At 42.4% G+C, this 27,022-nt stretch overlaps 1 protein-coding gene across 1 annotated transcript in view; it reads left to right on the top strand.

Moving 5' to 3' along the window:
- The first annotated feature begins 337 nt into the window (after positions 1-337).
- FGF9 (fibroblast growth factor 9) overlaps positions 338-27,022 on the top strand; it is a 40,871-nt gene continuing 14,186 nt past the window's right edge. Inside the window, exons 1-2 of the mRNA XM_049867450.1 lie at positions 338-696; positions 10,651-10,754. Coding sequence (XP_049723407.1) covers positions 420-696; positions 10,651-10,754 — 381 coding nt within the window. The 5' untranslated portion in view covers positions 338-419. The remainder of the gene's footprint in view (positions 697-10,650; positions 10,755-27,022) is intronic.

Consider the following 27,022-nt stretch of genomic DNA (forward strand, 5'->3'; position numbering starts at 1 on the left):
CCCTATAATAACGCCTAGGTATTTAAGTTGCTATGGTCATTCTGATCTCAAGCCAGATGGAGAAACTACGGATTTTTTTCCTTATTACGGTTGGATGGGATGAAGACCTTACTGCCTGCTAAGAGCCGGGGATATATCTATAGAGATACATAGATATGTTTATAAATATGTCAGTGTGTGAGTATAAAGTGGTGGTTTCTTAGACTATCAGTGGTTTGACCTTGAACCTGTGCCAGTGAAAACAGCATATTACTTTTATTTATGCATTTAATGGATTGAAGAAAAGAACCTTTTTTTCTTTTTTTTCTTCTCTCTGCAACTGCAGTAAGGGAGGGGAGTTGGATATACCTCGCTAATATCTCCTGGGTTTGACACCATCATTATTGTTTATTCTTGTGCTCCAAAAGCCGAGTCTTCTGATGGCTCCCTTAGGTGAAGTTGGGAACTATTTCGGTGTGCAGGATGCGGTACCGTTTGGGAATGTGCCCGTGTTACCGGCGGACAGCCCGGTTTTGTTAAGTGACCACCTGGGTCAGTCCGAAGCAGGGGGGCTCCCCAGGGGACCCGCAGTCACGGACTTGGATCATTTAAAAGGGATTCTCAGGCGGAGGCAGCTATACTGCAGGACTGGATTTCACTTAGAAATCTTCCCCAATGGTACTATCCAGGGAACCAGGAAAGACCACAGCCGATTTGGTAGGTATACCGTTAACCCTTTAGTGTCCTTGCGATGAAATGTTCAGATTATAACTACCAAGGTGGTAGCTGGGCGGGGGATGCGGACAAGGTCTCTCTCTCTCCCAGTTCAGGGAAAAAAAAAAAAAAAAAAAGCCTCTGGAATTGCAGATCTGCCGCTGGCACTGAATTGAAAGGCTTTTTTTTTTTTTTTAAATGGGGGCGGGGGGAAATGGCATTATTTATAAATGTAACACAACCTTGTTCTTTTGCATCAGATACATGGGAAGATCTGTTTAGGAAGTTTCTTTTGAATGGACTGACTCCACGAGTTTAAAGCTTTAATCATTAACTACTAAAAACTTAAAAATGGATTAAGTTCCCTGAAGGCAGTGGTTATCTTGTATCCAAATTAAGATTTTACCCCTCCCCATTTCCTTCTAATAACTGTACTGCCTGAATTGTAATTTACGAGTATTGTTCATCCCCACTGTGAGGGTCGGAGAGCCCCACTAGCGAAAGTTGAAGATTGTGCTGTTGAAGAAGGACTAAAGTCATATTTTAGACAGCGCAGACAGCAGGGCAGAGACGCTTGGGGAAGATGACTTATGAAGGGGCAGAACTCTCCCTAGGAGCATTTGTCCTTCCAGCTATCAAGCTTTAACCTGTGCTCTTTCATTTCCATAGTGTGCAACCCTGTGTGCATTTCCTGAGTGACTCTCTGGGGTGAGTGTGTGGCGCGTACAAAAGCTGTGAGCTAATTTTAAAGGGCATTCTGAGGATTTCACTTCCAGAGGGTGGTATTTGTGACTCAGCATCGAGAGCTGCGGACTCCAGGGCTGGTGACTCTATACACTTTTAAGTGCCTGCACACACATGCCTGCTGGGGGCAACCTTAGCCCCAAAGGAATGAAGTCAAATAACAGTTCCAATGCGGGACTCTCGAGTTTTTTCCTTCCTTAAAAAAAAAAAAAAAGGCCACCAGACTGTTGGAAGGAGTTAGCTTCTGAGTGAACCCACCTGACAACACTTAAACTAGGTCGTAAAAAACAGTCCTGTGGCGATTTTTCTTTCTCGTGCTTTAATGCCAGATGTTGAACACGATCTAAACTGTATGTTTAGTTTCATGGGACTGTAGGTGATGCCAGTCTGGTGAAGGTGAGGAGGAGTCAGGCCTGAGACGGGGATGGCCCCAGATACAGGAGGCCCACGATTCTCTTCCTTTGCTCACCGCACCCTAACGGAACCCGACAGTGTAAATTGCTCTATCTTCGCTCCCTGCTTTAAAAAAAAAAAAAAGTTGTAGCTCTTGGTTTTGCAATTACTCAGTTGAAATAGAACTTCTTTCCCCTACCTAAGTAAACGCAGCTTTTGGTTGTTGCAAAGTGGGGACTAAACTTTACTAAAAGTACTGTTGCTCTCTGCTTGCTGCAAGGGCGGCCACCCTGCCTAGCGTTTAAAACCAGAACAACAGGCGGTGGAGGGACGCGTGTGGGAGGGCGAGTCTGTCCAGGACCGCAGAGGCCACCCTTCGGGCGTGGGGGGAAGCGCCCTGCCCAGGTCAACTGGCGTCGGTCGGGGCGACCTCGGTACGCTCCCTGAGGCTAGGTGGAACCCGAAGCCCCGCGCGCGCGGGTCCGGCAGGTGCCGGCGCGGGCCGCCCGGGCCGCAGCGCGCACTGGGCGGCTGCCCGGCTGGGTCCGCGGGGTCCTAAGCGCGCTCCGTTTCGGGCTCCCTTTCTGACTGGCTTCAGATGCCTCTTCCGAAGCTGCAGGGACCACGGTGCCTGGAGCGGGCGGTGGGGGCCGAGACCCTCCGGCCGTGTTTAGGGACCGGATGCTTGCTGTAGGTCAAAGTTTGGGGTCTCAGCTCTCTTTGTGTGAGAGTGAGTCCGGGAGGCTGACTGCGTCGTGCCGGGCGCGGCGATCTGCGGGTTGAGAGCGCTGAGGTGGGCGCCACGGCAGCAGAGTTCGCGGAGGGGATGGGGACAGTCCGCAGTCTGGCCCCGAGTCCCCTGCTTCCCATCCTGGTTCGCCCCGCACCCCCCTGCTTCAGAAGGGCACCAACGGCTCTTGGAGAGCCAGGGGCTCCATGGGGTCCGGGAAGTGGGTCGGGCTTCCCGGGCTGGCGAAGCCAGAGTCGCGGGGAAGCAGCGAGGTGGACAAAAGGCCGCGGAGCAGGCGGCAGGCTATTGTTAACTCGCCGCCGAATCGCAGTTAGGAGGCCCGCAGGCCCGGCTCCCGCGCCGGCCTTTCCGCCCGGGGGAGTCCGGGAGCTTGCGGAGCGCCGGCGGTGGGCGAGCTTTGTTGTGTGAGGACAACGCGCCGGGTCCTGGAGAGAGCCTCGGACCCCCGGGCGCACCACGGAGCCGCGGGGAGGGGTCCTGGCTTGTTGGAGTTCGGGCTCCTACACGGTCTCCTCTATCCCTCCCCCAGGGCCTTTTTTTTTTTTTTTTTTTGATGCAGTCACCTTTAGGATAGGACGTTTGTCACACGCAGTCGAGTCATGATACATCCAGGAACTCTGCGGCCGGAGAGAGCAGGGATGCAAGGGTGGGATGGTGGGGTCAGGAGGTGGAAGAGGAGTGCAGGTACAGCAACTGAAAAGAGATCACAAAACAAAAAACAAGCCCCTGTTTCTCCCATCCTCGAGGTTGGAGAAGGGTGTCGTCAAGGAAGTGACATCGCAACTCCTTAGAGTCGCTCGGCACCGTTATCTTGGGGTGGGGGTGCAGCCAAAGGAAAGGCCTCCTAGTGTTGGATGCGTGGGGAGGGGAGCCCTGGCCCTGGCTGGGGTAAGGGGTTGCAGAGCCAAGGACGTGCTAGTCGGCACCGGAGCCGGCCGCGGGGGCAGGGCGCTCCGCTTTGCCGCTCACCCACGTTTGGATGGAGCCGAGTGGGTGGCTGTGCGCAGTGGGGGCGGGGAGGAGGGTGAGCCAGGAGGGTTATTTAAGTCTTTCATTCGGTTGCAGTGAGAAGGGGGCCCCCGGGGTGACAGCAGTACCGCGGTCTCCCGCTGCTACCGCTGCTGCAGGTCCCAATATTAGCAACCCTGTGCTGTGCGGTGCGTGCACTGGGAGCCTCCTACCCTTTCTTCCCTTCCCCACCCGATGCGTGGCTGGGTGGTGCTCATAGTGCGGCGTTAGGACCCGGCGGGCAGGAGCGAGCTGGCGGAAGCAGGAGGGGTCCGCGGTGCAGCGGCTGCGCCTCACACCTTGAGTTCCCGGCGGCTTCCTCACCTTCTGCCCTCCTTCCTTGCCCCACTAGCAGCCCCCTCCCCCTCAACTTTGTGCCCTTCTAGGAACTTGTCTTCACCCTCAGTTTCTTTTCACTTACCCTAGAAAAGGGTAGCTGGGGATGGATAGCTGGGGGCAGGGGAGACCGTTTACATCTTGATTAAAATAGAAGGTGCGTTTTCTACCTGAAATAAAGTGGCAGAAGGAAACGTGCTGGAAACAAGATTTTTGCCACTCTCCTGAAGCTGCAGGTGACTGCAGCTGCTGGCACGCTTGGTGGTGACACAGCAGCGGCAGTGCAGGGGGCATGGGGTGGAGGGAGAACCTTCTTGTTGTTCCAGCCGGAGCTGCAACAGCGACAACTTAGGTGGGACCTTGGGGGGACCGTTTGTTTTTTCCTTTCGGGCTGGTGGTGTGGAGATAAGGTTGAACATAAAAAGAAGGAACTGGGAATTGTATCTCGGGGCAATAGGCTGGAGGAGCAAGACGTTTCATTTCCTGTTTTCTTCTTTAAAGCTCTCCAGCCTTGCTAGACAGAAAAAAGTGAGCAGAAAATCAGCTGGGGTAGTGATAATGCAGAATACGAAAAAAGCGTTGGCCCTGATCCTCTGTTTAACTTGCATCGTGCCTACAGACCACAGTGAGGCAGGGTTGACCACAAGTCTTCGTGGAAAGATGGAGTTCCTTTCCCCCATTTTGGCCTGATGTGGCTGCTATGAAAAGTGGGCCATCATGAGGACCCCAGATGAGCACCTAAACTGGGCTGCGCATTCAAAGAGATCAGGTGTTAGGTGGAAGTTGTTCTAGAACGGAGAAGTATAATAGTTTTTTTTTTTAATTAAAAAAAAGCCAACTTAATTCCAGGTTTTTACACTTCAAAAAATTACCTTCTATATGTACAGTTCTTCGGTATCTCACTAAGGGAAAGGCTGCCTATTTTAGGAGCTGTGCTTAGGAGTGGTTCAGATTCTTGAGAAAGTGATGGTTATAACTCCCCATTCAGTTAGTGTTTCGCAAGTAAACTCTTGAGATTTGCTTAAGTTTCTATAGACTCTGATTTACCCTGATCCAGGACTCTGAGGTGATTGATGTGGCAGCCTTGGTTTGGAATTCTCTGGGTTAGCAGGAAGCTCTGTAGGGAGGGGTTCGATAATCTATTTTGAAAGCCTCTCCTCATGGCTTTCTCTGCAGTTTGCATAAATTTTTGTTGTCTGAAGAATGTAGCTCTGTTAGATGTTGGATGCTTTTAGCCTAGAGGGTTGTTTAATGGGGGCCAGACTGGAGCTGCTTCCATAGTCTTTCCACTTCTCACAGCTGGCCTTGTTCTGGCCTTGGAAGGAAGGCCCAATTTGAAAAGAGCTGGGGAAGCCCTGGGAAAACCTGGTAGTGTAGTGGTTAAGTGCTATGGCTGCTAACCAACAGAGCGGTGGTTCACATCCACCAGGTGCTCCTTGGAAACTCTATGGGGCTGTTCTACTCCGTCCTATAGGGTCACTATGAGTCCGAATCGACAGCGGTGGGTTTGGTTTTGGTTTTTAGGGGAAAGCCCCATCAGCGCTGGGCTGATCATTAACAGCTTCTCAGTCTGTGGCAAGGAGAAGGTTGTCCTGGTCATTTTCCTGAAGTGCTTCCAGGAACTGACCTGATCTTATGGACCAGGGATCCTGCTGGACCTCATCAAAACCCTTGGGGCCCAACAATCATGTTGTTATTCGGAACTTTTGGCTGCTGTGAAAGACAGTAGAGAAATGACACAGATTAACTCTGTGCTTCCCACATCATTCCATCACTCGCCATGACTCTGGCCTTTCTGAGCTGAGGATGACGAGATTTTGTCTACCTGAGAGACTAGCCTCCATGGTACATGAGGCTGAGATCCACCCTTTCCTTTCCCTTCCTTTATTCCCTTCCTCTCCCTTTTATCATTAAACATTTAAAAGTTTACACAGAAACCTTCCATGGCCTATTATTGATTCAGCATCCCTCTGTGCCGAACATTCAGGGAAATAAGTAAAATGGGTAGTGAGTGGTACTCAAGTTAGTACAGTTAACAACACTTGCTTGGCGCAGGCTCAGGCCTAGAGAAAGGTTAATTGACCTGAGATTATATAGTTCATTTTGGGCAAGATGGAACTGGTGATGATAAAGATTTCAATCTGGGTCAGGGTGGGATAGATCGTGTTGCCAGGTCTTTTTGACCCTCAACATTGGCTGTCTCTGTATGTGGTGGAATGGCTGCGAGTCACGTATCCCTGTGTTCTCTTTGCCCTCAGATCACTGAGCTGATCTCAAAAAAAGGTGGGCTTTGATTTTGAGGTCTCTGTTTTCTAAGCAACTGCAGAGACATGGATGCTGACAAAATATTTTCTACCTGGGGTCAACAGATAGCTCTTTCCATGAGTAGGTCCTTGGAGACTTATCTCAGGTATTTTTCTTTCAGGAAGCCTCCTCTGGCTTCCCTTCCCAAACTTGAAGGAGCTTCCATTTTTGGACACCAACCATGTCCTGAATATCTCCCTGTCATTGCAGTTGCCACACTTCTATTATGTTTATCTGTTTGTCCTTTTACTGGATGGTGAGCTCTTTGAGGCTATAGGATCTAGGCTATATCTTACTAATCTTTACGTACTTGACAAATGGCATCATGCTTGGCTTGTAATAGTCACTCGGTAATAGTTTGTTGAATGAATAAATGAATGCATATACGTGGCAGCTGTCTTGTCAATGCCATGAAATGCATGCGTGCATGCACGCACACACACACACACACAGAGCCAAGTCACATCTTAATACTTTCATTTCCAAATTATGTAATAATGATTATGACAACAGTATTTTGTATCTTTACTATTTTTCAAGCAGTGCTAGGTGTTTTAGATTATAATCTCATTTAATTTTCATAAAGTACTTTAAGTTTTGAGAAAGGAGCCAAGAATTTCACATTTTAAACACTGTACATTTTGAATTACTTTTGCTACTCATTCTGGATTAGCAAAGTAGCAATGCTTCTTTTTTAATAATTGGCAACTTTAGTTGCTGGATGAGTATGCATCACTACCCCTTTCCCCCACTGTGTGCATTTCTTTGGCAGGGACAGCCGCAATCTCTCCCTTGTTTCTACCTGCATAGGTGTATTGTAACATCAGATGTATTTCTTGTGGGTGTGGTATACCAGCAAGGACAGTTTTATTATACTACTGCAGGAGGTGTAGTTAGTCACATTGTGCTTCTTGTTGACCCCTTTTCAGACGATGCTTAAGGCAAAATGTGACTACCAATGCAAAGAATGTGGGAAGGAGGCATAAGAAAGCTTTTTCTCTTTTTCAAAGATAGGGTATTTGAATTTGATGACAATACCAAATTTAATTAAAAAATTGGGAATTAGTCACAATTATGACTCCCCAGAATATTCACTTTTCTAGCATTTTAGAGCATTTGGTAGACTGCATTGTGAGTTGAGCTGGAGTGAGGCTAACTTGATTACAATATAGTTGGCTCATGTGTATTTTTTCCGTCTCAAAAATTTAGATGCCCTTTAGTGGTTACTTTTGAATACGCTTATATAGCCAACCGCAGTAGTAGAATTGTGGTTAATTAAAGCAGGTGTTAATAAATTAGAGTAATAAATTCTTTCTCTTAATATCATGTATTAAATACCTAAGTAATAGGTATTTATTACTGAGTTGATTTCAGAACTTATGTCCTTTAGCAGAAAAAAAGCTATGTGCTAAGTGCAGTACAGGAGCCCTGGTGGCACAGTGGTTAAGCACTTGGCTGCTAACTGAAAGGTTGGTGATTCGAACCCACCAGCTGCTCAGAGGGAGAAAGATGTGGCAGTCTGCTTCTGTAAAGGTTACGGTTTTGGAAACCCTGTGGGGGTAGTTCTACTCTGTCCTATAGGGTTGCTATGAGTTAGAATCGATGGCAATAGATTTGGTTGGATGTGCACATAAATGATTTAGGTAAATAGTCTAGAGAGTAAGATGCTTGCATCCCCAAGTTCTGCATGATGAGAGAGCATTGTAGCAGTGATTGGCCTCTGAGTGCCCTGAAGATACCTGTGGAAGGAGCACAGTCCCAGTAGCTCACCTGTTTTTCCTTCTGCTACTTTCAATGCTGCCCACTGGGGCAGTGTAGTCAGTCTGATTTAGTTAATGCTTGATAGTCACTAGTAAGGGCATAACTACGTGAAAATGTTACAGAAATCATAGATATATTAAGCAATTTCTGAGTGAAAAAGAAAAGTAAAACCAGTTGTTAAATGTGCATAATAATTAAGGATACAGGCCTTGGAGTCAGATTGCTTGGGGGCAAGTTATTTAACCTCCTTAAACCTCAATTTCCCCATATATAAACTGGGGATTAAAATATTAAAATGACCAGGGTTGTTCTGAGATTAAATGAGAGCAGGCCTCTCATTTGGCAGAGACTAAATGCTCAAGTATTTTAGAGATTACTATTATTGTTGTTGTTATTATTCTCAATGTTCCGCAGAGCAGTTAAATGGTTTTGTGAAATCACATGGTCTCTGTCCTTTGTTGGGTCTGATGGCTAATCATTATTAGTTTTCAGAGCTGCCTCATGTTTAGGGAAAATGGAAAGATTATCGAATACCCTTTTAGGGGATGCAAATATCTTTCAGTTTGATGAGTAAATGAAATGGAATGTTTCCTGTATTTCATTTTATAATGAAAATTGGACATTAATCAACTTCTTACACTAATTTCAGGATAATTAAAACCTGTATTGTACAGCTTCTTCAGGTAGCTGCGATTTACATAGGAATCATAAGACATACATAGTTCAATGAAATGATTGCATTTAGAAGGGAGCACATCTCATGTGAAATGAATTACGTAGAGTTGGTACCTTATTTATCCTTCATGTGTTTTATGACATAGGGAAGGTTAGTAATAAACTGGCTTGGTTTAGATGTATCTTTCATGATAGAGATTATCAGATGTAAAACATTAATTTGTAATTTTTCTTTATTTTTTTTCACATTCTATTAGATGGATTTGCAGGTCTAGAAAAATATTTTGTAAAGCGTAAGCATGATATATTTGTTGCATTTTGTGCACATGAAAGAATTACAACTACCCCTTTATAAGAAACATCTCTTTTTTTAACATCATCTTTGAACAGAGTTTCCTCTTATGTTTAATCCTTTGCCTTCCTGGATTTATGTAGTTCATGTCTCAGAAATTCTCAATAGAACTTTTTACCGATGTGCACCCTTACACAGATTTACCCAATGCAATGTGTCTTTTGATTTCTTGACTGCTGCTTCCCTGGCTGTTGATTGTTGATCCAAGTAAAATCAAATCCATGACAACTTCAGTCTTTTCTCCTTTTATCATGATGTTGCTCATTGGTCCAGTTGTGAGGATGTTTGTTTTCTTTATGTTGAGGTGCAATCCACACTGAAGGCTGTGGTCTTTGATCTTCATTGGTAAGTGCTTCAAGTCCTCTTCACTTTCAGCAAGCAAGGTTGTGTCATCTGCATAATGCAAGTTGTTAATGAGTCTCCGTCCAATCCTGATGCCCCGTTCTTCATATAGTCCAGCTTTTCGTATTATTTGCTCAGCATATAAAAAAAAAATTGGGTAAATCTGCTGCAAAGGACCTCTTTAAAGTGCTGAAGAGCAAAGATGTCACCTTGAAGACTAAGGTGCGCCTGACCCAAGCCATGGTGTTTTCAATCACATCGTATGCATGTGAAAGCTGGACAGTGAATAAGGAAGACTGAAGAAGAATTGACGCCTTTCAACTGTGGTGTTGGGGAAGAATATTGAATATACCATGGACTGCCAAAAGAGCAAACAAATTTGTCTTAGAAGAAGTACAGCCGGAATGCTCCTTGGAGGCAAGGTTGGTGAGACTGTGTCTTACATACTTTGGACATGTTGTCAGGAGGGATCAGTCCCTGGAGGAGGACATCATGCTTGGCAGAGTACAGGGTCAGCGGAAAAGAGGAAGACCCTCAACGAGGTGGATTGACACAGTGGCTGCAACAATGAGCTCAAGCATAACAACGATTGTAAGGATGGCTCAGGACTGGGCAGTGTTTCGTTCTGTTGTGCATAGGATCACTATTAGAGGGAACCGACTGGATGGCACCTAACAACAACAACAACACCCTTACACAAATACTTAATTTCACATTTATAAAATGGAAATAGGTTGTTTTTCTGTTCAGTTATACTCTTTGGGTTAATTAGAATTTATTGGCTTATTTGTCATATCACTTCTTGGCATATCTGTGCAGATACTGGCTTATTTACTTATTTATTTTACTTAAAATCTGTTTAAAAAATGACAGTTGTATTTTTGGTGAAGGTTTACACAGCAATTTAGGTTCGCCTTCAACAATTTCTGTACAAATTGTTCGGTGACATTGGTTACATTCTTCATGATGCACGAACATTCTTAATATTTCTGTTCTGGTTGTTCTATTTCCATTAATCTAGTTCCCCAGCTTTTTTATTCTTAAATAATTTTGTTATATAAGTCATTATCTCAATAAGTATTTTATATCATTATTGTAAGATGGAATTTATTTGAAAATAAATTCTTTTAGGCAGTTCTTTTAAATTGAAGACAATTCTTTAACTAGTGTGAGATTATCAAAGTTGGGAGCTGGGCTCAATGTCCTCTCAAAAACTGCTTGTAGTGCTAAGATTCCAAGGAAATGTGCTGTGCTTTGACTTGCTGTTTGTCTTTTCCCATTTGTCCTATAGGCATTCTGGAATTTATCAGTATAGCAGTGGGCCTGGTCAGCATTCGAGGCGTGGACAGTGGACTCTACCTCGGAATGAATGAGAAGGGGGAGCTGTATGGATCAGTAAGTACTGTGAGAGACTTCACCAATGTTTATGTTTCATATTTAATTTGAAAGGGAAAGTAAATCTATTTGGAAGAAGAGTTTAATTTTTGACCTTTTGAAGAAAACCATTTCATTTTTGTTAACAGATACTGGCTCTGGATCATTGCTAGACCAAAGTTTATTTGGAAATTTTTTATATGCCAAGTCATCTTCATTATCAAGTAAATAAAAAATTCACAAGTGTGAAAAATTCCATTGTCTTATATTGAATGGGATTTATTTTTGAAATCAATTGAAATTATGTTTTCCCAAGTCTTGCCAAGCATTGTAATTAAATTTAGAAATAGACCGACCGTGCAGTGAGTATAAACCTGTCTGTGAGCTACATAAGATTTTCATTATGTGGGGAGAGAAAGGAGATGGAAATTGTTGTCAGATATTCTTATATATGAATGAGAATATTGTAATTATTTGCAAGTATTTTTAAGTTCCTTTTTTTCCTCTCATGTCCCATCTCCACTAGGTGTAAGCTCCTTGGGGAGGCAGTCAGGAGTATTTATTTTGGCCTCTCAGATGCCAGGGGGCATTGGTGGTTCCATGTGGGAGACCTGGGTTTGATTCCTGGCCAGTGCACCGCATGCACAGCTACCACCTGTCTATCAGTGGAGCTTGTGTGTTGCTATGATGCTGAACAGGTTTCAGCAGAACTTCCACACTAAGTAAGACCAGAAGGAAAGGCCTGGCCATCTACTTCCCTGAATCAGGCAATGAAAACTATGTGCAACACAGTGGTATGGTCTGCAACAGATGATGGGGATGGTGCAGAACTGGGCAGTGTTTCATTCTTTTGGAGGAAAGCCCCTGCCCTCTTGGAGCTTCCCCTCTGTGGAGAGAAGATTGACTTGACATATTTGTATCTCTTTACTCCTGCTCACGCAGTGTATAGAACACAGTGCATGGTACACAGGAGACACTTACTGAATTTTTGTAAAATGTGTGAATATGAGTAATAGATTAAAAAAATATATACTAAACTGGATTTTCAACATTAAAACTTGTAGGGAAATTAACCTTTAGTTTTCATTATAATTATTGGTAGTCAAATGAGAATTTAATCTGTATTATCTGAAATATAAGAACTTTGATTAGAGCCTACAAAAGGTGGAAAATTAAAAGGAGCTCAGAGCAGGAAAAGTTCCAGGGTCCTCAGTCAACAGAAATGAAGGGTATTTTCATGTAGAATCAGGAGAAATTTTTTCTAGATACACTCCTTTTCTATCCATATGCTATTAAAAAAATTTATGCAAGTATCATAGCTTTACTCAAAAACTCCAGTTGACAGTACATTATGGCCTATATGATTTGAATGTGACACATATTTTTAATGACACAGGATTATTTTTCTGCCTTTAGTAAAACTTTAAACTACAGGCTGGTTGATTTAGTTAGCTATTTAATTTTTTTTTTAAGTGCTTCCTTGAGAGATTAAATTATTTTAAAATGTGTTCCTAAGTATAAATTTAGTTTTAAAAAAAAAATACTTGGTTTAGACTGTTATTTACTTCCTAAACAATCATTGTCAGCACTTTGAGAAAGACATGAAGATATAAGACAAAGGAGGCTTTTATCTGTTAAAAATATAGAGTGATTGATGCTCTCCTTTTTTTCACACCTTCAGTTTTTTTCACTTTTAGGTATGTGATACAGATTTAGTTGAGTTGGTCTTAGTTGAGTTCAATAAAATACTTTGTTGTGTAGAACTGAAGTTCTGACCTTCAGTGGGTGGATGGGACTATAGTTTATCATAATGGTTTACAAAGTTTTTTTTTGATCACATAACCCAGCCCCCCAAAATTTGTTTTGATTATGGATTTTAAAATATTCGTATTTAATTATTTAGAAATTAAAAAAAAATAATATATGTAAAAATTGAATTCACATATTTCATAAAACATGCATCAAAGTAAACATTTTAAAAGAGTGAGATTAATGAGTAAACACAAGTAGAATCAGTCTAACCAGTTGAGTTGACTCCCACTCATGGCGACAACATGTGAGCCAGAGTAGAACTGTGCTGCATAGGATTTTCAATGGCTGAGTTTTTGAAAGTAGATTGCCAGGCCTTTCTTCCAAGGAGCCACTGGGTGGACTCAAACCTCCAACTTTTTTTGGTTAGCAACTGAGCACGTTAACTGTTTGCACCACCCAGGGACTGGTAAATACAAATAGAGGCCATACTACTTATTTTTCCACCCACGGATCATCACACACTCCCCAGTTTAAAAATGACCAGCCCATCTTCTATTCCCATGCTTAATGAATTAGATTCCTGAGATTGTTGGTTGACAAGGAGAGCAGATCTAGCTTTGTGTTCAGCAGAATTGCCTGTACGTTTGTTGTCCTAGCGCAGCTGAGTTTTGTCTCCCCATCTAGATTATTTCCATGGCTTCCTTACTAGTCTCTTCCTCTCTTATGGCTGCCCGCCTGCCTTTGTCTGTCTTTGGTGGCAGCACAGTGCTGGGAGCAGGGTTAGGGCTCAGTTTAGCATGTGAATGTAAGGCTGAATGAAGACTGGTGATAATGCCTGCAGTGGTGGTGAGATGGTACAGCGTTGGAGAACATGATTTTGTCTCAGTATGTTTCCAGTATGTTTCAGAGTGTTGTTTAGGACTCTTCTTGCACTCTCCCTTCCACCTGTGCAGCCACACAGCTAGCCTAAAGTCCTACTCATGGAATTCCATGTAGGCTAAGGGGAGAGTCTAAGAAAAGCCTTTTGTTCATTACCTGCTTGAGAAATGCATCCCTTCTCGTGTGAAGAGAGTCATCAGGCTTGGAAAATGCTCTGAGGAAAGTATGACAAGGAACTCTTCTCCTTACTGTGATTTCCTTTTGGGAAAGTATCTGAATCTGCTTCCCTGCATCCAGTTTCTCCCATCTGCAATCCCTTCTCCACACTAATGGCAGAATTACCTTTTAAAACCCAGAGAGGATTGTCACTCCTTGGCTGGGAGTCCTTCGAAGACTTCCCTTTGTAGTCTGTATTGTAGCATTCAATACTTTTCACAAACCACTTTGCCTGGATTGAGTTTGCTAATATCATCTCTTGTGACTCTTTCCCCATGTAATTTGAGTCTGCCTGTTTGCCATTCTCTGAACATGTCATGCATTCTGGTTTGTACATGTGGTCAAGTTAGTCCCTGTCTATGGAATGCTTTACTTTTTCTTTCTCACCATGCGACAGTCTTTAAGACTCAATGAAAATGCTGCCTCTTCTGCGAAGCCTTCACCAAACTTCTAACTCTAAGTCCACGTATTCTAGTCAGTGTTACTTGTGTTTTCCTCTGGGCCCCAGTAACACTTTGCTTATATTTCCATTACCACACAAGTGATGGTATGATCTATAGTATGGTCAGTTATGTTTCTGTAATAAATGTGTCAGAAAAGCATGGACCATCTTTTTTTTTGAACACATAGCAATGGCCCTTGCTCATAGTGGATGCTCAATGAACATATGTTGGATTGAAATGAATTAAAAATTGTGATTTATTTCTATTCTTCATTAAATACACAAGTGTGGATCTTGCTGTATCTCTGTTTGTATGGCCAGTGAATATTTAGGCTTCTACTTGAAGGAAGAATCACAATCTTCCATTCCTGTGCTTAATCGGACTGTGTCTGTGTTGTCCCTGGTGTGTACGGCCTGAGGGGGATATGGCTGAGGCTGGAGAAGAGGTAGTATGGTGGCGAGAGCATGGGAACAGGAGTCAGGAGACTTGAGTGCTCATTCTCTCTCTGCTGCTAAGTAGGTACCGAGCCTCATTTTCCTTACCTATACCATGAAAAGCTTGAGTTAGACCTCTGCAATACCTCTTCTCGCTCTGGGTCTCAAGAATTCAATATTTTGGAATTTTCTGGCTGCATTGTTGAGTCTTCTCTGCCTCTCTTGGGATGTTCTCTGTGCACACAAAATGTTTCTACAACCAGGTCTTTCTGCCTCTTGTGGTACAGCGGGGAGGTATGCTCCCTGGGCAGCCAGGTGATTTTCCCTTTGCCCTGTACCCGGTGCAGGTGAGGGGGAGAGTGATGGTGAAAGGATCCTCACTGCTCTGTGGCCAGGAACCTCATGTTTTCCATCTGGTGTGGACTGGGAATGAGGAGGGACCAAAATATCTCATTTTCACTGTGATGAAACAGAGTAGGAAAGAAGTAGGCAATAAATGTTATTAAATATGCTAATAATTGTAGCTTAAAGAATATATGAATTGAAGTTGTAATAAAGCTGAATTAACTAAAGTGGAGAAGTTTTGTTTTTAAATGTTAGAAAAACCTTGAAAAGACTGATCTTATTATGAAACAAGGTAAATAAGTGATTTGGGGAAAACAACAGTCACTTTTATAAAGTAGTGTGTAAAAGTAGTAAAAATTCATTTAAGATAATTCAGTGTATCTTTGGATTAATTTTCTCATTTCGTCCATGTAGCTCTTCTGTCTCTAAGTTTACCTTGAAAGTAGACCTGAGAGGCCAGAGGTGAATGGGCTGACACCTCTTCAAAAACATACAGAGATTCTGACATTCTGTTAGAATGTGGAGATAAGAAAAAGTATATTGCGAATGTGTATCATGATTTGATCATTAGAAGGAAAACCTGAATAATTCTAACTCTGGGGTGAAGTTTAGTTGTTGAATTAATTCATACTGCATCTACCCACTCATCCCACAAACACTTATACCTACTATTTGCCTAACGCTGTGCTAAGTGCTAAGGGCATGACAATGAAACAGATATCTCAAATTATGGTAGGGGGGATAGAAATTATTCAGTACAATGTGAAATGCGCTGTCATAGAGGAGAGTACATGGGTCTTATGGGTCCAGAAGAGTGTTTCAATAACTGCTTGGGGCAGCTGGTAACACTTAAGCTGGATCTTGAGGGATGAATAGAAGTTTTAGAAAAGGAAAGGCAGGCAAATTAGGGCATGTTGTATGCTGTTGAGTCGATTCTGACTCATAGTGACCCTATAGGACAGAGTAGAACTGCTCCATAGGATTTTCTAGGCTGTAGTTTAGTCTTTACAGGAGCAGATCGCCAGGTCTTTTCTCCCTCAGAACAGCTGATGGGTTCAAACTGCTGAGTGCTTAACCCCTGTGCCACCAGGGCTACTTAATTACGGCATATAACCCTTCCAACATAAAGATTATTCTGTGTGGCTACAGTTTAAAGAGTGTAGTAGATTACACACACACACACACATACTCTCACACCCCACAAACAAACATATTTGACAGAGGATTAGAGTATTAGTTTACATTTGTCACTTTTGTTTGTTCTTAGCAAAGAGATCAGAGGTCAGGCTCAGACAGTTACTTTTGGGGTCTTCGTCGGAATACTATCAACATGCTTTTAAAATGTCAAGAGTAATTGTATAATAAATGTCTCATTAAAAATGATATGAAAAAATTAATCTCCTCCAAGAAGCTTATATTTAGTGAAAGGTATTTGACCTTTTCATTAAAAAAGCACAGTCACCAAAATTGGAATGATAGGTACACGTATGGCGTGGAATCTGCAGGAGTGATGTGAAACGATGCCGCCGGATGCTGGCTCGGACCCCTTTTATAGCACTTATTTTATTCTGCCCAGAATTTTAGTTCATGTTGGTTTCGCTCAGTAGATTAAGTTTTTGGGGTTGACTCTCTGTCTTGATAGTCCTTCTGTTTCGTAAAGGCCCAGTGTGCACTTTATGTGCAGCTGGCACATGGGCGATGTTTGTTGACTCAATTATTCCACCTTTTACGAACTCCATGCATGCAGAGTCTTACCATATTATAGTATCTTGCAGTGATTGTTAATATTAGCTGCTGTCAAGTTGGCTCCAATTCATGGCGGCTCATGTCCAACAGGCTAAAATGTTGCCCAGTCCTCCACCGTCTTAATGATCACTAGCATGTCTGAGTCCATTGTTTTGGCTACTGTGTGTTTTGAGTGGCTTCTAACTGAGGGCGCTTGTCTCCCAGAACTATGCTGGGCAATCTTCTGTTGTGTTCCACAGGTTTTCATTGGTTAATTTCTGGGAGTAGGTCACCAGACCTTTCTTCCTAGTCTGTCTTAGTCTGGAAGCTCCGCTGAAACCTGTCCACCGTGGCTGACTGCTCATATTTGAAATATTGGTAGCATACCTTCCAGCATTATAGCAACACACAAGTCACCACAGTATGTAACAAACTGACAGTTTGTCGTTCAGTATAGTACTACCTAATATGTAGTTGTCAACTTATACAGTCCAGGTGTTTTCAATGGAGTTGTTTCATTTGACTACTAAAACTGAAAATGAGAGAGGCTAAGTGCCCAAAGGCACAGAACTCATAAATGGCAGAGTGAGGACTTAAGTCTAGTTCTTCCAGCCCTGAGCCCAGTGCTTCTGAACCCTATCATCATAATGTCAGAGCCCCTTGTTAACACAGGTGTTTACTCATAGATTTGGTCGTTAGGCTTACAGGGATACAATTGGGCCCATGGTTTAAGTGAATCCATGTAATCAATAAGCATGGTGTGATGGATTTTGACTGTGTTTATGTTTCTTTTAATAAATGCATTAGTTGGAGGAAGTTGTCTCTACTGGGTAGAAACTTGGGAGCAAAAGAAATTCCTTGCATGGTGTTTCCATAGTGGAGTAGGTGGAGGAATTTTGAAGATCCATCTGCCCCAGAATTGAGTAATATATCAACCCCTTTACAAGAAAAAAAAAAAAGAATCTCACACCCCTGGAACCTCATGTTGACTTAAATTATTTTTAGTATGCTATGTAAATATGTACAAATGTAAAACTAGATATAAACTCTGTATACTTATACCTCTTAGACAACCATGATCCAAAACATATTTATTTTAAAATTCAAACTAAACTACTAGAAAAAAAAAACTACAAGACCAATAAAATCCAGATTAACATAATTGATTTACTGGGAAGGATGATGTTGATTGACTGAAACTAAGTGGCCACTTCACCGTCAATATGGCAGTAGCAGCTGTATCATAGACTTGTTTGAGCTCAGCATGCCTGGTCTTCAGAGGACTCGATTCTCCTGCCATTTCTTCATCCTTGAGTTCCTGTGAAACCAATAATGTCACTTGGCCTTCGCTTATCTCAAACATATCATTTATGTACCAAGTATGTCTTTTTTCTTTTCCTGTTGGCCCCCGATGGTGAAAGTAGGACTACTTAGTGCTGAAAGTAATTTTCAACACATATACATTCTTGGAGAGCAGTATTTGGTTATAAAGTGGTTATCTGGGTGATCCAGAATATGCTTAAAATGATGCCTTTATCTTTCCATTGAAATTAAAATTAAAATATTCTTGTAGAGAACTTGTAGACCCCTGAATATGCCCTTTATCTTACAAGGATCTGCAGATGCCAGTTTTTTTCTAAATGTGATGTGAAATTCTAGGAAGAAGGGTAAGTGATTTGTTGGGGAAGAAGCCCTGCCTCTATGCTTCCATGAGGTGTTCTGCAGTGGCAGTGCTGAGCAGCTTTTGAACAAGCAGAACAAACTTGTGTGTTCATGGAACAGGATACCATACCAAATGGCAAGACACCGCTAAACTTAATAATTTGTTATTATGTTGTGTCAGTTCAGATAGCTTTGATGTAGATGTTCAGACATGCCTGTACTTGGAGTCTCCAAAGAATGCAATTCCTATAAAGGAAATGAAAAAGGCCATTTGTTTAGTAATCTACCCTGTACCAGGTGTACTCTGGAAATGGGTGGTTTTTAAGATATCTTTGTTAGTAGAGCATTGCCTTTATTACATGAGTGCATTGGCAATTTTCAAAGGATTAAGTAATAATTCCTTGATGATTGAGAGGGCTCCAGCTCAGCTTAGCATCTTGTACTATAATTTGATTTAGTTCTTACAATGCCCTTGTTTTAACATGAGAAGAGTGAAATTTTAGTGGCTTAGCGATTTACTCAAGGTCACATAGTAAGTGACAAGTCAGGATTTGAACGTAGGTATCCTGATTCTACCTTTAGTACCTTTCCAATACAGGATAGCAAATAAGTTAATCTGGTCCGATCTACATGCATGTTAAGAGTAACTACCCATTAAAAAAAAATATTTATTTATTTTTATGGAGGTGTGTCATGGATTGAATTGTATCCCCCCAAAATATCTGTCAACTTGGCTAGGTCATGATTCCCAGTATTGTATGATTATCTACCATTTTGTCATCTGATGTGATTTCTCTGTGTGGTTGTAAATCCTATCAATATCAGGTAATGAAATGGATTAGTGGCAGTTGTATTGATGACATCTACAAGATTAGATAATGTCTTAAGCCAATCTCTTTCGAGATATAAAAGAGAGAAGTAAGCAGAGAGACAGGCAGACCTCATACCACCAAGAAAGCAGTGCTGGGAGCAGACACGTCATTTGGACCTGAGGCTCCTGTGCTGAGGTGCTCCCAGACCAAGGGAAGACTGATGCATCACAAGGACCTTCCTCCAGAGGCCACAGAGTGTGAAAGCCTTCCCCTGGAGCCAGTGCCCTGAATTCGGACTTCTTGCCTACTGCAGTATGAGAGAATAAACTTCTCTTTGTTAAGGCCATCCACTTGTGGTATTTCTGTTGTAGCAGCACTGGATGACTAAGACAAGGTGAGATTAACACAGCATAAACTTAAGCATTTTAAAGTGAAAAATTCAGTGACTTTTAGTACATATGCAATATTATGTGACTATCATCTCTGTCTAGTTCCAAACATTTTCATCACTCCAAGATAGAACCATGTACCTATCAAGCAGCTATTCCCCGTTCCCTCGCATCGTTACTCACTGACATTCACTCACTCACTCACTTACTCCAGCCTCTGGCAACCACCAATCTGCTTTCTATTTGTGGCTATTCATTTTTGTGAATAAAAACATTTTTACCAGGATAACCACATACTGGAATAATAAAACAAACAAAAAAAGCCAAACCCGTTGCCATTGAGTCAATTCGGACTCATAGCGACCCTGTAGAACAGAGCAGAACTGCCATGTAGGGTTTTCAAGGAGTCGCTGGTGGATTTGAACTACCAAACTTTTGGTTAGCAGCTGAGCTTCTAACCACTGTGGCACAAGGACTCCTATTGGATTATTGTACTGGTTTATTTCACAGATATAATTTCTTAGCAATTTTTCCTTTCTGTTAGCTAAATTTTTGTCTAGTGATTCATTTGTTTCTTTGGTATCTACACTGCTGGCCATTACTGTAATTATTGGAGAGTCATTCTTTGAAGAATTATTTGTTTTTTGTTAAGTTTATACTATTTAGCAGGATAGCTAAGTTTACTGATCGTCTAAGACTTATTTAAATCATCTTCAGTTAAGGCCAAAGTCGTAGACCACGGGTCTGGAGCTTTTGCAGGCTTTTGAAAGGACTTATTTTTCATCCTCAACTGCTGAGTGTACAAATTCCCCAGGTTTGGGATGAGAGGTGAGCAGAGGACAGCTCTGTGTCCAGGGATAATGTACTCAGGGCAGGTGTTTCTTCAGGCTCAGAAGTCCCATAGCATAGCCGTCCTCACCATAGCTTTTCCTGTGATCGCAGTTCCTCTCTCAGACTGCCCTCAGGTTTACTCACGTTTCCCCTGTTCTATGTGTTTGCATTTTGTGAAGTGCCCCGCCTCAGTCTCTGCCAGAGAAGTCTGATGAGGAAAGCTTGATGGAGTAGGGTTGGGAGGGCACTTCCTAAAGCTGTTTCTATTGGTAGAACTGATTGGAACCCATGAAAGCACAAGCTCTGTGAGGGCAGGGACTGGTTCCTTTTATTCCCATTGTACTGCCAGTACTTAAAATAGCACCTGTATGTAGCTGACACTTCATAAATATTGAATGAATGACTGTATTGTCAGTGGGATCCCCAATCACCTCTTTCTTTTTTCTGCAAAGTGAAGAACAGGCAGAGTCCTGGTTTAGAAGAATCTTATTTATGAATAGGTATTGCGTGCTACCACTACTCATCTCTCAGTTTTTGGTACTGTAGTGGCCTGCATGTTGCTGTGATACTAGAAGCTATGGCACTAGTATTTCAAATACCAGCAGGGTTACTGTCTTAGTCATCTAGTGCTGCTATAACAGAAATATCACAAGTGGATGGCTTTAACAAAGAGAAGTTTATTCTCTCATAGTTGAGAAAGCTACAAGTCCAAATTCTGGGCACCAGCTCCAGGGGAAGGCATTCTCTCTCTGTTGGCTCTGGAGGAAGGTCCTTGTGATGCATAAGTCTTCTCTTGGTCTGAGAGCATCTCAGTGTAGGAACCTCAGGTCCACAGGACGCGCTCTGCTCCTGACACTGCTTTCTTGGTGGTATGAGGTCCCCCTGTCTCTCTGCTCACTTCTCTCTTTTGTATCTCAAGAGATTGCCTCAAGACACAATCCAATCCCATAGGTTGAGGCCTGCCTCACTAACACAACTGCCACCCATCCGCCTCATTAACATCATAGAGGCAGGATTTACAACATATAGGAAAACCACACAATATTGGGAATCATGGCCCAGCGCAATTGATACACACATTTTTGGGGGGACATAATTCAATCCATGACTGTCATCCATGGTGGCCAGGTTTCAGTGGAGCTTCCAGACTAAGATGGACTAGGAAGAAGGACCTGGTGACCTACTTCCAAAAAAAAAGAAAAAAAAATTGACCAGTGAAAACCTTAAGAACAGCAGTGGAACATTGTCTGATATACTGCTGGAAGATGAGCCCCTCATGTTAGAAGGCACTCAAAATACAACTGGGGAAGAACTGCCGCCTCAAAGTGGAGTCGACTTTAATGACATGGATGGAGTAAGCCTTTCAAGGTCTTCATTTGCTGATGTGACATGACACAAAATAAGAAGAAACAGCTGCAAATATCCATTAGTAATCAGAATGTGGAATTTACAAAGTATGAATCTAGGAAAATTGGAAGTTGTCAAAAACAAAATGGAATGCTTGAACATCAATATCCTAGGCATTAGAGAGCTGAAATGGACTGGTGTTGACCATTTTCAATCAGAGAGTTATATGGTCTACTACGCTGGGAATGATGAAGAGGAATGGCATCACATTCATGGTCAAAAGGAACATTTCAAGATCTGTCCTGAAGAACAACATTGTCAGTGATAGGAAAATATCCATATGTCTATGAGGAAGACCAGTTAATGTGAATATTATTCAGATTTATACACCAACCATTAATGTCAAAGATGAAGAACCTGAAGATTTTTACCCACTTCTGCAGTCTGAAATTGATCAAACTTGCAATCAAGATGCACGGTGATGGTCTTGGTGATAGAAACAAAGCCAGAGACAGCATGATAGAAATTTGCAAGACCAACGATCTATTCATTGGAAATACCTTTTTTCAACAGCACATATGGTGACTTTATACATGAACCTCACCAGATGAAATACACAGGAATCAAATTGACTATATCGCCGGAAAGAGATGATGGAGAAGCTCAACAACATCAGTGAGAAGAAGGCCAATGGCTAACTGCAGAACAGACCACCAATTGCTCATATGCAAGTTCATGTTAAAGCTGAAGAAAATGAAATCTACAAGAGCCAAAGTACAACCTTGAGCATACCTCACCTGAATTTACAGGCCATCTCAAGAATAGATTTGATACATCGAACACTAATGACTGAAGACCAGAGGAGTTGCGGGATAACATCAGAGACATTATACAGGTAGAAGCAAAAGGTCATTAAAAAGATAGGAAAGAAAGAAAAGACCAAAATGGATGTCAAGAGAGACTCTGAAACTTGCTCTGGAATATAGAGTAGCTAAAGCAAAAGAAAGAAATGGTGAAGTAAAAGAGCTGAACAGAAGATTTCAAAGGGTGGCTCAAAAAGACAAAGTATTACAATGAAATGAATAAAGACCTGAAGATAGAAAACCAAGAGGGAAAAACATGCTCAGCATTCTCAAACTGAAAGAACTGAAGAAAAAAATTCATGCTTTGAGTTGCAATATTGAAGGATTCTATGGGCAAAATGGAGCCCTGGTGGTTCAATGATTAAATGCTCAGCTGATAGCCAAATGGTAGGCAGTTTAAACCTACCCTGGATCCACGGGAGAAAGACCTGGTGATCTTCCCCTGTAAAGATGACGGCATAGGAAACCCTATGGGGCAGCTCTACTCTATGGAGTTGACTCTACAGCACCCAACAACAATGGGAAAAATATCAAATGATGCAGAAAACATCAAAAGAAGATAAAAGGAATATACAGAATCACTGTACCAAAAAGAATTGATTGATGTTCAGCCATTTCAGGGGGTGGCATATGATCAAGACCTAACGGTATTGAAGGAAGAAGCCCAAGCTGCACTGAAGGAATTGGCAAAACAAAAACAAAAACAAAACAAAACAAAACAAAAAAACAAGGCACTAGAAGTGCTCACTCACCTATGCCAAGAAATTTGCTACCTGGCCAACTGACTGGAGGAGACCCATATTTATGCCCATGCCAAAGAAGGGTGATCCAACAGAATGCAGAAATTATTGAACAGTATTATTATCATTAATATCACAAGTAAGCAAAATTTTGCTGAAGATAATTTAAAAATGGTTGCAGCAGTACATTGACAGGGAACTGCCAATAATTCAAGCCTGATTGAGAAGAAGACGTGGAACAAGCGATATCATTACTGATGTTGGATGGGTCTTGGCTGAAAGCAGAGGACACCAGGAAGATGTTTTATCTGTGTTTTATTGACTATGGAGAGGCATTCGACTGTGTGGATCATAACAAATTATGGTTAACATTGCAAAGAGTGGAAATTCCAGATCACTTACTTGTGCTCGTGCAGAATCTGTGCATAGACAAGATGCGGTTGTTCAAACAAAACGGGGATACTGCATGGCTTAAAATCAAGGCAGATATGCGTCAGGGTTGTATCCTTTGACCGTACTTATTCAGTCTGTATGCTGAGCAAATAGTTCGAGAAGCTGGACTGTGTGAAGAAGAACTTGGCATCAGGATTGGAGGAAGACTAGTTAACAACCTGCAATATGCAGATGACACAAACTTGCTTGCTAAAAATGAAGAGAATTTGACACATTTACTGATAAAGATCGAAGACTACGGCCTTCAGTATGAATTACACCTCAACACAAAGAAAATGAGAATTCTCACAACTGGACCTATAAGCAACATTGTGATAAATAGAGAAAATATTGAAATTGTGATGTATATATTTTACTTGGATCCACAATCAATGCCCATGGAAGAAGCAGTCAAGAAATCAAATGATGTATTATGCTGAGAAATCTGCTGCAAAAGATCTCTTTAATGTGTTGAAAAACAAAGATGTCACTTTGAGGACTAGGGTACACCTGACTCAAGCCATGGTATTTTCAGTTGCTGTATATGCCTGCGAAAACTGGACAATGAATAAGGAAGACCGATGAAGAATTGATGCATCTGATTTATGGTGTTGGCAAAAAATATTGAATATACCATGGACTGCTGGAAGAATGAACAGATCTCTCTTGGAAGAAGTATAGCTAGCAAGGATGGGGAGACTTCATCTTTGGACATGTTGTCAGAGAGAATCAGTCCCTGGAGAAAAACATCATGCTTGGTAAAGTAGAAGGTCAGTGAAAAAGAGGAAGACCCTCAATGAGATGGATTGAGGCAGTAGCTGCAACAATGGGCTAAAACATAACAACAATTGTGAGGATGGTATAGGACTGGGCAGTGTTGCGCTTGTTGTACACGAAGTCACTATGAGTCAGAACCGAGTTGATGGCACCTAGCAACAATGACTACAACATTGAGTGCTAGAAGAGGTGGGTGTGCCATATAGAATAGTGGTTGCTGATCATTTTGAGTGTTTAAGGTTCGCTTTTTGATAGAAAGTGTCAGGAAGTCCCAAGTGATAGTAATTGAACTTGTGTGTTTTGATTGAAAAAATACATTATGACAAAAACTCCTGTGAATTCATTAACACTTTAAAATGAATTTGTTACAAAGCAGCCTTACATAATTTGAAAACAGTAGCCTTCTGTGTGATGGGTATTTTATTTAGTTATTGACAGTGCTTGGTGTGTGAATGGATTCTTGGAATCCTTACAGCTAACTCCTGGCTTCCTTAGTCCTGAGCCTTGCCCCACACCCATGAAATCCAATTTGTTTGTAAGTTGGGGGCTGTCAGTACAACCAGTGGAAACAGTTTTAGGGACAACAGAAGCACAACTTCACTGTCTCCAAGCTCTTCCTGTTGCTTCTGACACCTTGCTGCCAATTAGATTAGAACTTCAGATTAGAACTAGGGTTCATGTTGGAAGTACTCGCCAGTCAGAGTGTCACCTGCTAACTCTTTCACTCCCTCCCTCACACACTCACACACACTCTTACACATTGGCTTACTCATACTCATTCTTATATTTACTCACTGTCACTCGTACTTACTCTCCCTCACACTCACATTCACTCACACACTCTCACTATACTCACTCAATTACACTCTTACACATTCAGTCGCTCTCACTTGCATTTACTGTCACTCACACTCACACAAACACACTAAACCAAAAAAACCAAACCCAGGGCTGTTGAGTTGATTCCGACTCATAGCGACCCTATAGGACAGTGTAGAACTGCCCCATAGAGTTTCCAAGGAGCGCCTGGCAGATTCGAACTGCCGACCTTTTGGTTGGCAGCCGTAGCACTTAACCACTGCGCCACCAGGGTTTCCACAAACACACTAGCACAGTCACATTCACTCACACACTCTCACTCACACACATTTAACTCTCACACTCACAGTCATGTCCCCTCACACACTGTCACTAACACACATTCACACTCTCACTCTCACATTCACTCATACACACTCGCACACTCACTCTTGCTTGCTTGCTTGCCTCTTGCTTTCTTTCACAAGATCTGCAGGCATTTGTTGTCACACATGCCAGGTAATTTAGCAGGTGCTGGAGATACAAATGCAAATGGTACTTCTCTTAGAACTGAGTTAGGAAGAACTTGCAACTTTGTTGGGGGAGTCAGACATATAAGCCAAGAATTATAATTTGGTGTGATAAATGTTATAAAAGAGTTATGTACACAGGGCTCTGAAAATTTGGAGGTGGTAGTGTGATTCCAAGGAAGAACGTCGCGATTATCACAGAGGAGATGGTGGTTGAGATGAATGGGAGAAAATAGGCAAGTGTTCTCAGCAGAGATAGAGCTGTGAGAAAGTAGCTTTGCAGCAGTGTTTGGAAACATGGTGGCTGCTAGATGTGTACTGAGTGGCCCTTGGCCTTCCCTCAGTCACTTCCACAGCCTTGTCCCTGCTTCTCTTTCTCCTGGCTGCTGACATTTGGAAGTCCTTCCCTGTCAACATCATTAGCCTCTCAGGATATGTTGTAATGTTCTGTGTCCTGGCCTGCGAGATGCCCTTGAGCCTCACAAGAAAAGCTGGCCCCACTGGAGTGAAGTGGGAACCACAGTGTCACCTCAGCAGTAGCCTGGCCACACTGTCCCTCCTATCTCCCTCTCCTGCCTGGACTGACATTTTCTTGAGCAGAAGAATCATTTGTCAGTCTGCTGACCTGGTGCTCCTCAGCAGCACTGTGACAATGGCTGAGAAAAATGTCTACACCCCTGACACTCCTGCTGCAGAGGGTTCCCCCTAAGGAGCTAAGGGTCAGGGCATTAAGTGGAGAGACATGCAGGGAGCTGCCTTCTTTCCTTTTCTCCATCAAAGGTTAAAACCCTGACCTACGTAGATCCGCTCCTTTATTCACCTTTTTTTTTTTTTTGGTAATCCTTCACTGAAATCTCCACTGCAGTTCACGTCTCCTTTGTTATGAGGTGCTCACAGCTTAATGCAGTATTCTAAGAACAGACTTGCTAAGGTCATAGCAGTGACATGACTCTTCCTGTGGTGAAATGTGATTGCTTTACTGTAGCATGGGATTATTTTTGCCTTTTTTAACTGCCATGTTGTATTGTGTGTTCTCATATAATTTGCTGTTCAGACTCAGTCCTTGGTTTCTTTCTGTTCTCCTGGGTGGCTAGCCTCCCTCCTTTCCTTCTGTCTCCTTGCATCCCCTCACCTTCATTTTTATTGCTTCCCCTCCCCTCTCCTCTTCCTCGTCTCTCTATCTTTTCTCTCCTCTCTCCCCCCTTTTCTTTTTTTCCCACATGAATTGCTGTGTTTCAGATGGTGCCCTCCTTGACTGTGTTGACTTGGCTTGTATGCCTTTTTTTTTTTTTTTTTAAAGCTGGCTTTCTATTT

The sequence above is a fragment of the Elephas maximus genome, chromosome 23 (genome assembly GCF_024166365.1).
Source record: "Elephas maximus indicus isolate mEleMax1 chromosome 23, mEleMax1 primary haplotype, whole genome shotgun sequence".
Taxonomy (NCBI): domain Eukaryota; kingdom Metazoa; phylum Chordata; class Mammalia; order Proboscidea; family Elephantidae; genus Elephas; species Elephas maximus.